We start from the raw sequence: 12,290 nt of genomic DNA, 5'->3' as shown, positions 1-12,290 counted from the left end.
AGCATGCTGATTTGCTGCTTAAAAAAATGTTTATTATTATCACTGTTGAAAACAGTTGTGCTGCTTCTTTTTGTGAAAACCTTGACACATTTTGTAATGTCAGTTTTGATTAAGGTTATTTAATACTTAATGCAGTCTCTATAATCTTATTTTTTCTCCAAATAACAAGCGGAAATTGAATTTACAATAATAATAATTACTATTATAACTTTTTAAAATATAGATTTACCTTATCTCTGTACCTGTTTAAAATACCACATCCATACATTTACAGGCTGTGTCTTTTTCTCTGTTTATGTTTTTCCCCCTCTTTTTTGTCTCTTTTTTGTATGTGTGTACCGTATGTATCTGTCACTGGTCTCAGTTTATGAATAAGTCACTATGTCAAGATGTTTCTGTTAATCTATGTTTCGCTTGCTCATTAAAAAAAGGTTATGCATCCTATTTATTTTTAAAAGAAAATTAATTTTTTGGGGATTGTTTTAAATTTTTGTATTAATAAAAAAATATATTTCTACAAAAACATACTAACAATAAAATCCAATATATAGATTATTATATTTTAATTTGATAAAAATGTTATTTAATATAAAATAAAAATGTTATAAAAATATTTTAGAAATCTAATAAAACTGTACAAAATAATAGTTTAACTTAATCAATGTTTTAATTTAATATTTTATAACTGGAAAATATTGAAGATTTATTTCAATTGCAATTTTTGTTTTAATAATTCTGCCATTTTTTTTTGTCTTCATTATATGTGATTGTGGACCTCAAAACCAGTTTTGAGTAGCATGGATATATTTGTAGCAATAGGCAAAAATAAATTGTATGGGTCAAAGTTATCATTGTTTCTTTCATGCCATAAATCATTAGGTTGTTAAGTAACGATTATGTGTCATGAAGATATTTTGTAAATTTTCTACTGTAAATATATCAAAATGTAATTTTTTATTAGTAATATGCATTGCTAAGAACTTCATCTGAACAAATTTAAAGGGGATTTTCTCAATATTTTGATGTTTTTGCACCCTCAGATTCCTGAATTTGAAATAGTTGTAACTCAGCAAAATATTGTCCTATCATAACAAACCATACATCAACGGTTCATGTATAAATCTCAATTTAAAAAATTGACCTTTATGACTGATTTTGTGGTCAAGGGTCACATATAGGACAGGAGAGAATTTAACACAGTCAGAAAGTATACAATTAGGACTTGAACTCAGACTGTCAGATGTTCATCCATGTTAAGTTTTGAACGCCTTTGAGAGTCAATGCACACTGGCAGACACATGCAAACTCCCTGTTTACTCGTGTTCGTTGTGTATAAGTGGTTTCTCTCACCGTCTACCGCTGACGGTGGGCTGCAGGCTGACTGCTTCCTCAGACGCCGCCTCTGTGATCCTGAAGGTCACTCTGTGCAGGTCACTGATCCCCACCTCCATGTCCTCCAGCATCCCTATTTCCTCACCTGAATCACAAACACCTGTGTTACTACAACATACACAAGCTATCTACATGAGGAAATACATTAGACTTCTTTTGATTAAAAATAAAAATGCAATTCTGTTCTAAAACCTAATTTGCCATCCAATACAAGCACCCAAATGTACATTGCATAAATGCATAAATACATTTATTGTACACAGCTGTAAAGGGGATTGCATTGGTTTAGTGGTTAATTTCATCATTGCATTGTAGAATAAGTTGCTCAGCAGTGTTTAGTACAAGTCGTGGGTGAAATCAGGGACTTCCAGAAAGGACAAATCCTGGGAGCCTGTTTAGCAGGAACATCTGTAAACTCAACAGCCCAGATGTCCTCAATGGTTATGACTACACACGCAAAGCATGGCAAGACTTCATCAAGGAAGAATAATAGTGGGCGAAAATCGAAAGTGAATAGGAGCGCCTTTGATTGTGTCCAAACAACCCAGAAATACTGCAGCGGAGTGACGACAAACCAACTAATCACATAAAAAAGGACCACAGAGAACTTCTCAAAGCCAACATCCATTTAAGAGCAGCTGTGTTAAAGGGCAAATGGTGATAACACACCATAATAAAGTGATTGCTACAGTACATTGACAGCTCAATAAACATAACATAAAAATAACTGGAACTAAAAAAGCTGCTTAAAATTAAAAAAATAAAATAACTGAAACAGAATATGTGAACCTGGACCTCAAAACCAGTCTTAGGTAGCACGGGTATATTTGTAGCAATAGCCCAAAATACACTGTATGTGTCACAATTATCGATTTTTCTTTTATACCAAAAATCATTAGGATATTAGGCAAAGATCAAGTTCTATTAAAATATTTTGTAAATTTCCTACTGTATATATATTATAACATAATTTTTTATTAGCAATATGCATTCCTAAGAACTTCATTTGGACAAATTAAAGACGATTTTTTTGTACCCTCAGATACCTGATTTTAAAATAGTTGTATCTCAGCCAAATAATGTCCTATCCTTACAAACGATACATCATTGGAAAGCTTATTAGTCAGCTTTTAGATGATGTATAAATCTCAGTTTCCACAAATTGACCATTATGACTGGTTTTGTGGACCAGGGTCACATATGTTAACCAATAAATACAATTTTGTAAACATTTCCATTTCAACTTGATGTACTAAAATAACTATAACAGAAATAAAAAAAACTACACAGACATATAAAACTAACAAAAATGACAAAACAAAATGACTAAAACTTTAACTAAAATTTAATAAGCAAGGCAAGGCAGTTTTATTTCTAAAACACCTTTAAAACAGCGACTGCTGACCAAAGTGCAAACATTTACTTACAGCATAAAATATCCAAAGAATTAAACAAAGTTAAAGAATACCCCATCCCCAACAATCCAATAAAATAAATAAAACAGCAACAGATTAAAAAGCTAAAGAAAAAATATAAGTCTTAAGATCAGGAGACAGTTTAATATATGCTGGTTAAGTCATTCTACAATCTAGGGGGAGCAATCAAAAAAGCATGATCCTCTTTTAATTTTAGACGAGATTGAGGCACGGAGAGCATCATGCTATTGGAAAGCCGTAATGTTCTAGAGCATTTTCTAGAAAGAAGGAGATCTGTGATATATCAGGAGCTTGACCATGTAATCACTTGTAAACAAACAGTAACACCCTAATCTTGATGCGATATTCAGCTGGCAGCCAGTGTAAGGAAGCAAAAAATCTGTGGAATACGATCCCTCTTTCTAATTCCGGTAAGGAACCTGGCAGCGGCATTCTGTACCAGTTGCAGAAAAGCATTCACCTCAAATCTTTTACATGGGCATGGGTGTTAGCAGATAGTGAGCCTAACTGAATGACTACCAAACATTTAACCAGGAATGTTGATTCTGGAACATGCTGTACTTCACTGTCTTCAGGCACTCACATTTTATTTCATAACCAGCATAACTGTCTAAACATTAGAGTTAAACGGGTACACAGTTGACACAATAATCTTTCCACTGGCATTGCCTCAGTGGATAAACTTTATCTGACAATTGCAGTCATTCATGAGTCATTCAAACACTTCAAACTAAACCAACAGCCTCAAGCTCCTCACACAGCAAGAGCAGTGAACTAAGGTCAAACTGTGTATCGTGATGAGATGCATGTTCAAGCACTTGACTGTAATCTGCGATCTAGAGCACGTGTTCTGCTGGAAGTATGTTTATTTCAAAGATTGGTTGCTGCGGGAAACAGCTGTATTGGCATACAGCAACCACACACAGAGAACTACAGCAGTTAGCCACTCGAGACTGAATTATGCTAATTTTACCAGTGGTATGGCGTGCCAGAACAGTAGTAAATTCACAAACACACTGTCCTGAGTGACCTTTTGTTTTTATAAAACAGTTGTAACAGCTGTATAATAAAATAGGGATGTATTGATATTACAATTCTGGCTGATAATTACCTTAAAGTACTATTAAAGTATTATAAAAATTCAGGCCTCACCACTTTATGATGTACACTATGAAAATTTATTTATTTTGAAATTTGCTAAATATACACATTTAAGTGTTTATTCAAGTAACTCAAGTTTTTAAAAAATAAAAACGTAAGTGAGCATTAGATGTCTTAAAGCCAAATATACAGTTGAGGTCAAAAGTTTACATACGAATCTGCTAAATGTTAAGTATTTTACCAAAATAAGAGGGATCATACAAAATGCATGCTATTTTTTTGAATAAGATATTTTACATTAAAGACATTTACATTTAGACCACAAGATAAAATTATCTTTGAAATTATAAAAATGATCATGTTCAAAAGTTGTCTGCTGTTCTGCTGAAAAATCCTTCAGGTCCCACAAATTCTTTGGTTTCTCAGCATGTTTGTGTAGTTTAACCATTTCCAACACTGACTGTATGCTTTTGAGATCCTTCTTTTCACACTGAGGACAACTGAGGCACTCATATGCAACTATTACAGAAGTTTCAAACACTCACTGATGCTTCAGAAGGAAACACAATGCATTAAGAGGTGGGGGGTGAAAACTTTTGAACAGAATAAAGATTTTTCTTATTTTGCATAGATATCATATTATTTCATTTAGTACTGCCCTTCAGAAGCTACAGAAGATACTTACATTTTCCCCAGAAGACAAAACAAGTCAAATTTACCTTGATCTTCGAATTCAAAAAGTTTTCACCCCCTGCTTAATGCATCGTTTGCTGAAAATGCTGAAAAACCAAAGATTTTGTGGGACCTGAAGGATTTTTCTGCGGGGAGACATTGTGTTTATACATTTTTTTAAACATGCATTCAAATATTTTTTCACGTTTATTTAGTTCTGCCGCTTGATCTGAGGCAAATATGGTTATCTCACTACAATGTAAAAAGGGCGTAAAAACACACTTATTATTTGCATTTTATCATAAAATTGACCAAATTTGTAGACTTGCGTGCTACAAATAATGTAAGAAAACTAGGGCCGGGACTTTAACGTGTTAATTTAGATTAATTAATTACACAAAAATAACGCGTTAAAATTTTTTTAATGCATTTTAATCACACTTAGTTCTGCACAGCGGAACGTTTCTCACTGGATGAGACTCGGCGGACCGATTATACTGGAGCACCAACTAGCGTTCAGACAAGCTGCGTCCGTCAGTATAAGCAAAGAACTTATTCTATACTCTTTGGTATAAGTTCTTTGGTCCGTCCTAAATAGTATTGTATGTCCCAAATCGTAGTATGTTTAAAAAAGTATTCCAAAGATTCCCGGATGGTCTACTACTTAACGATCAATGCACACTCTAACGGCTAATATTGCCCACAACACACTGCGCCGTGAACGAGGATTCAATTAGAACTACAAACACGCATAAAAAGTGTTAAAAAACTACAAACATGGAGGATATGCGCGACCAACGGACAGGTAGAGAAAGGGGTTTGAGTGATTAATAATCAGTGTGTAACCTGATAAAAAAATATTTTTTAAATGTTATCCGCGTTATATTCCATGTGCAGCAACATTTATAATGATAGGTTTGGTCATTAACGTTTAAATGCATAATTAAGCAAACACAAGAGCAGAGTTCTCGGCGTGAAAGACTCGTGAAAGAACGTGCCTCTTAATTTCTCTCTAATACGGTAGGAAATTAAATTAAACGAAATGTAGATAAAGTTAACTGTGATGATTGACAGGGCAGTTTAAACAGTGACAGGATTCAGGTAACTAAGCAACAGAGCGTCCCTTAAAGAAGCAGTTATGATGACGAAGTATATGTCCCAAAGCTTGCCTACTATTCTGCTACTACATACTCAAAAGTATGTACTTTTCTTCACAAAAAGAGTACATACTTATAGGGCATAGTATAAGTAGGCGAATTGGGACACAGCAAAACAAGCCACAGTGAACATGGACAAAAAAGCTTATGGGACCGCTTTGGTTGGCCCTGTGGATGGGAAATTTTGTTATAAAAAACGAATGGATGGAAGCGTCGATAAGAGCATGGTTGTGTGCAAGCTATGCAACAAGGAATTCGCATCTCACCGCAGCACATCGAGCCTATTGCTACACTTAATGGCAGTATTGCACTGGTCTGTTGGACTTGGTTGAACAAAAATAAACAATATTTTGTTGCTTAAACTTATGTATTCAGTCATTATTCAATGGTATACTAAAAATCCATATAAAAAAACTTACTTCTCACTGTTCTCAGGTCAAATATTTATATGCGATTAAAATGCGATTAATTGCAATTAATTAATTACAAAGCCTCTAATTAATTAGATTAAATTTTTTAATTGAGTCCCGGCCCTAAAGAAAACATTAAATATTAGCCTATTTGCAAGCATTAATAGCATTTATTATACTCATGTAATGTTATGTACTTAAGAAAAATCAACAAGTTAACCGAGTTGGAGCCCATAATGATTGGGGGGGGGCGTGCAAATTTTTTGCATAAAAAATTACTTTCTATGCCACTGGCAGGGACATTTATATAACTCAGATTGTACTCATCTAAAAGAAAAAAGTCAAATGGACCTAGAATGGCTTGATGGAGAGTAACTCATGGGGTGATTTCCATTTTTGGGTGAACTATCCCATTAATATCAGGCATATGTTAGCCAAGCGATGTAAAAATGTGGCATTTAATTTGAAAAGTGTGGTTTATCTACTGTAGAATAGTTGATTTTGTTGCATTCAGCAGGTTATTTTGGTGTGATTGCACATCTAATGGAGAATACTCACTGTAAGTACTCAGCAGGCTCTCAAACTGGGCCACCAGCCCAACGGCGTGCAGCTGTCTGAGAAAGCCCTTATCCTCCAAGCCCGCATATAATCGCATGACAAATCCACACGCCAGTGCAGCCAGCTGCAGATACACAACACATATATCTTCACAACTACCTTGTCACAATCAAATGTAACAATGCTGGGAGATTGATTTAAATCCGTCTGTACATTCTGGTCTAGTTTTCCATCAAAGGGAGAACACAAAATACACTGTGTGTTTCTAATGAGGAGTGTTTGGTCACTCACTGCCTGGCTGAAGACGGCGTCCCGTCTCTGCTGTAGCTTCAGGCCCTGTGCCGTGCTGCACACCGCCTCCTGGAGCAGGACGAAGCTGACGGAGCGCCTGGCTCTTTCTGCAACATCTTCCACACACTCCTTTAATGACTGAACCAGGACACCTAGCTGATCCCGCCAGGCTGCAGACGTCACTGGAGGATCTGAGGAAAAACAAACATGTGACCCCGCTTTCCAGTCATCTGTTTTACAGAAAGCTTGAAGACACCCGTTTTCCACTCAGATACTGTAACCAGGGTGATGCTGACTTCAGGATAACAAATTACATCATTACTGCAGCCCTCTATTGGCAAGAGGAACAGTAACATTGCGACATTGTTTGAACATGAAATTTCACTTATATAAATGTGTTTGTAGTTAAAATACAGTTTTTTACAGACGCTAGGAAACATTCCTCAATACTTAGGTCACTTTTGCAAAACTCTTCACACAATTCTCCTAACCGACTTTCAGCTTGGCAAAGCAGTTCATTTCACATTCAAAATGCACTACAACTACCAAAACACTTTATTCAGGTCTCAAATAACCTCATTCTTCCTGAACACTAGCAAAGGTTGACAGCCGACAAACACACTTTGTCACCCACAAAACAATGAGCTAAAAAACACTAACAACATGTAGCATTACACAGTGTTTTCTTGTGTAAAACAAGGACACATCTCTGTTTATAATTGCAGTATATATTGTTTATAACTGCAATATATGTTACTGGAATGAATCAGACATGATGCAGAATTCGTCAATATTTTATGTTGTTTATTTATTTTTTATTTTTTTGCACTAAATAATTCCAAAATACAAGAATTTGTGTACACACCATCCACAGATACAATAGTAATGCTAATCTACTGCATTTTTAGATTTGAAATATGTTTCAATAAAATATTGCTGTTGAATTTTGCTTTCTTATTCAGTTTTGCATTATGTTACTGCTTTGAACATAAGTTTAAAGGTTTTGAAAACAGTATGTAAGCATGTGCAAAATGTCCTGTACGTACAAAGATTTTTGGCAGTTGTTGTTTCTGAGTGAGAAAAGAATTCATGAAATTTGAGAGATGTAGTCAGTGAATGCATTTTGTGCCAAAACAATGATAATTGATCCTCAGTTTAGCCCAGATAGACTTCTGTTGTGCTCACTGTGTGAGGAGTTTTGCAAAAGTGACCTAAGTATTGAGAAATGTGTCCTAGCATCTGTAAAAAAAAAAAACTGTAATATGCACTTAGGAATCGTTCACAGCAAGACCGGGAGGATGCATTAAAGGATTAGATCACTTCCACAATAAAAATGTCCTGGTAAGTTACTCACCCCCAGGCCATCAAAGATGTTTACGTCTTTCTTTCTTTAGTCGTAGAGAAATGAAGGTTTTTGAGGAAAACATTCCAGGATTTTTCTCCATATAGTGGCCAAATGGATGAAGGGCCAAATTGCAATTTCAATGCAGCTTCAAAGGGCTCTACACGATCCCAGCCAAGGAATAAGGGTCTTATTTAGCAAAATGATCATCATTTTTTACAAAACATTACCATTTATTTACTTTTTTTTAACCACAAATGCTTTCACTAGCTCCTTGATGAACGTCTATGACTTCACTTCAAAACTTTACTTTAGTTCAAAAAGGCAGGGTACAGAAAAAAAAAACCCATGCATTTAATCCTCCAACTTTTACATTGTCCAACATCATTGTTTTATATTTTTTTGTTTGACTTTCTTTGCACTTTCACTTTGTAAACACTTCCACCTACTTCACGCCAATGTGATTGTGTAATGCATGAAGTTGAGCTAGTGCAAGACAAGCATTTGTGGTTAAAAAGTATATACATTTTATATTGTTTCATTAGATACATTTATTCCTTGGCTGAGATCGTGCAGAGCCCTTTAACGCTGCAACTTAGTGTCACGTTTGGGAAATGATGATGTCTGGGTCCAAATGCAGGGAAGGTGTTTTTAATGAACATAAACAAATAAACAAACAAAAACAAAGGCCAACATGGCAAACACGACGGGAACTAGGCAGAGCAGGATAAACACAGAACTGAAGACAGGATACCGGGTACAGGAAACAATGCAGACTCACAAGAGTGGTGGGAGAGTGGAGATTATAAAGTCTGTGGTGATAGTGAACAGCTGTGGAGGAAACGAGTATAATAATCAAAGACAGGTGTATGCAATTCAGGGGAGTGAGGTGCGTGAGGAAGGAAGACAGCGACATCGTGTGGAGGAGGGAAAGGCTGCAGCCCAGAGTCATGACAGTACCCCCTCTCTAAGGAACGGATACCAGACGTTCCATAATGTCTGGTGGGAGGTGGAACGGGGGACTGGCGAAAACAGGGGGAGGGATGGTGGGCCAGGCCCGTGCAACGGAGGAACTTGAGCGGACATCGCTGCCAGAGGAACGTGAGCTGGCATCTCCGCCAGAGGAACGTCAGCGGGCACCACCGCCAGAGGAACGTGAGCTGGCATCGCCACCAGAGGAACGTCAGCGGGCACCGCTGCCAGAGGAACGTCAGCGGGCACCGCTGCCAGAGGAACGTCAGCGGGCACCGCTGCCAGAGGAACGTCAGCGGGCACCGCCGCCAGAGGAACGTGAGCTGGCATCGCCACCAGAGGAACGTCAGCGGGCACCGCCGCCAGAGGAACGTCAGCGGGCACCGCTGCCAGAGGAACGTCAGCGGGCACCACCGCCAGAGGAACGTGAGCTGGCATCGCCACCAGAGGAACGTCAGCGGGCACCGCCGCCAGAGGAACGTCAGCGGGCACCACCGCCAGAGGAACGTGAGCTGGCATCTCCGCCAGAGGAACGTCAGCGGGCACCGCTGCCAGAGGAACGTGAGCTGGCATCTCCGCCAGAGGAACGTCAGCGGGCACCGCCGCCAGAGGAACGTCAGCGGGCACCGCCGCCAGAGGAACGTGAGCTGGCATCTCCGCCAGAGGAACGTCAGCGGGCACCGCCGCCAGAGGAACGTGAGCTGGCATCGCCGCCAGAGGAACGTCAGCGGGCACCGCCGCCAGAGGAACGTGAGCTGGCATCTCCGCCAGAGGAACGTCAGCGGGCACCGCCGCCAGAGGAACGTGAGCTGGCATCGCCGCCAGAGGAACGTCAGCAGGCATCACCGCCAGAGAAACGTCCGTGGGAACCGCCGTCAGGAGAACGTCAGCGGGCACCGCCGCCAAAGAAACGTCCGCGGGCGCCGCCACCGTGAGAGGAACGTGAGCGCACCCCTGCGCGGCTGCCTTCCCCCGAAAGAGCGCCTCCATCGCCGCGTGGGGGACGCGCTCCTGTGCTGCCGCCGCCAAGTGAACGTCCATCGATGCCAGAGAAGTGTAAACGGTCGCCATCCATTCGGGCACAGAGTGAGCGGTCGCCGCCGCCTCGGGAACAGAGTGAGCAGTCGCCGCCGCTTCGGGAACAGAGTGAGCGGTCGCCGCCGCTTCGGGAACAGAGTGAGCGGTCGCCGCTGCTTCGGAAACAGAGTGAGCGGTCGCTGCCGCGTTAGGCACAGAGTAAGCAGCCGCCGCCGCCGAGCGAGCGTCCACCGCCGCCAGACAGGCGTAAATGAACTCAAAGCGAGCGGCCGATGCCGCCTCAAAGGACATCTCCCCCGCTGGACCCACTGTTGGAGTCTGCATTCTGTCACGTTTGGGAAATGATGATGTCTGGGTCCAAATGCAGGGAAGGTGTTTTTAATGAACATAAAGAAATAAACAAACAAAAACAAAGGCCAACATGGCAAACACGACGGGAACTAGGCAGAGCAGGATAAACACAGAACTGAAGACAGGATACCGGGTACAGGAAACAATGCAGACTCACAAGAGTGGTGGGAGAGTGGAGATTATAAAGTCTGTGGTGATAGTGAACAGCTGTGGAGGAAACGAGTATAATAATCAAAGACAGGTGTATGCAATTCAGGGGAGTGAGGTGCGTGAGGAAGGTAGACAGCGACATCGTGTGGAGGAGGGAAAGGCTGCAGCCCAGAGTCATGACACTTAGATGTTCAACCCATTGGCTCCCACTGAAGTACACTGTATGAAGAAAAATCTTGGAATGTTTTCCTCAAAAACTTGATCTGTAAATTTTCTGAAAAAATATAAAATTTATATACTTTTCAACCACAAATGCTTGTCTTGCACTAGCTCGACTTCATGCAATTACATAAAGGTCACGCTGTCGAAGTGTGTACAAAGCGAACATGCAAAGAAAGTCAATTACCCTTTACAAAGTAAAACAACGATGTCGCACAATGTTGAAGTTGGAGGACTGTACCCTACCCTTTTGAACATTTTTCTGATTAAAAAGTATGAAAATTTTCATTATTTTTTTCTTTTCTTTTTTTTTTTTGTAGAAAATGATGATAATTTGCTTAATAAGAGCTTATTATTCCTCGGCTGGGATTGTGTGGAGCCCTTTGAAGCCACATTGAAACTGCAATTTGGACCTGAAGTGCATATTATTTTAACCACAAACACACTTATGTAAGTGACCTTTCATGTTAAAACAACGTTGCAATGTTGCTGTTCCTCTAGCCAATAGAGGGCTGCAGTGATGATGTATTATCGTGGACTAATCCTTGAGTCAGCATCACCCTGGTTCCAATTATCAACGATTTTTCCAATGGCTTTTTAATTACATGCATCAAAGAGCTAGTGAAAGCATTTGTGGTTAAAAGTATTTAAATTATGATATAAATAGGACCCTTATTCCTTGGCTGGGATTGTGTGGAGCCCTTTGAAGCCACATTGAAACTGCAATTTGGACCTTCAACCATTAAACTGACCAAACATGGAATTAGTTCAGGTTTTAACTATGTTTAAACTACTGTTGTGGGAGCCCTCATCAAATGGTCTCAGTAGTATTTTACTATGCTGAAGTAACTGGAACTCTTCAAAAACAAACCAAAAAAACATGGGGAGCATATTTATTTCCTTTTGATGAACGTAATAAGCCTGTGTGTTTATGCATGCACAACTGGTCATTTGCATTCTATAATTTGCATTCAGAATTGTGTTTACCTAGCTGGGCAAGGAAAGGGATTTAATGGAATAATAAAATCCATAATAAAAGTTTGATAATCTACAATTAATAAGGTTTTGTAATCTACTACTACAACAATGGCAGAGTTTATTTATGAGTGCTGTATGAAGGAATTTGAAACCGTACAGCTCTTTCCTACACTTATAAAGCAGCATACCCGCTGGTAAGATTACAGTGCAATTAAAGTGAACT

General features: G+C 39.3%; 2 protein-coding genes across 2 annotated transcripts in view; both read right to left on the bottom strand.

Annotated features, from left to right (window-relative positions):
* ptprua (protein tyrosine phosphatase receptor type Ua) overlaps positions 1-12,290 on the bottom strand; it is a 404,456-nt gene that overhangs the window by 234,925 nt on the left and 157,241 nt on the right. The gene's annotated exons all lie outside the window — the stretch shown is intronic.
* LOC141290204 (type II inositol 3,4-bisphosphate 4-phosphatase-like) overlaps positions 1-12,290 on the bottom strand; it is a 36,792-nt gene that overhangs the window by 12,081 nt on the left and 12,421 nt on the right. Inside the window, exons 5-7 of the mRNA XM_073822403.1 lie at positions 7,018-7,208; positions 6,727-6,850; positions 1,351-1,477 (exon numbers count right to left, since the gene is read on the bottom strand). Coding sequence (XP_073678504.1) covers positions 1,351-1,477; positions 6,727-6,850; positions 7,018-7,208 — 442 coding nt within the window. The remainder of the gene's footprint in view (positions 1-1,350; positions 1,478-6,726; positions 6,851-7,017; positions 7,209-12,290) is intronic.

The sequence above is a fragment of the Garra rufa genome, chromosome 17, assembly GCF_049309525.1.
Source record: "Garra rufa chromosome 17, GarRuf1.0, whole genome shotgun sequence".
NCBI classification, from domain to species: domain Eukaryota; kingdom Metazoa; phylum Chordata; class Actinopteri; order Cypriniformes; family Cyprinidae; genus Garra; species Garra rufa.
Note: the sequence above shows the minus strand (reverse complement) of the source record. Positions and strands in the feature narration are given on the sequence as shown.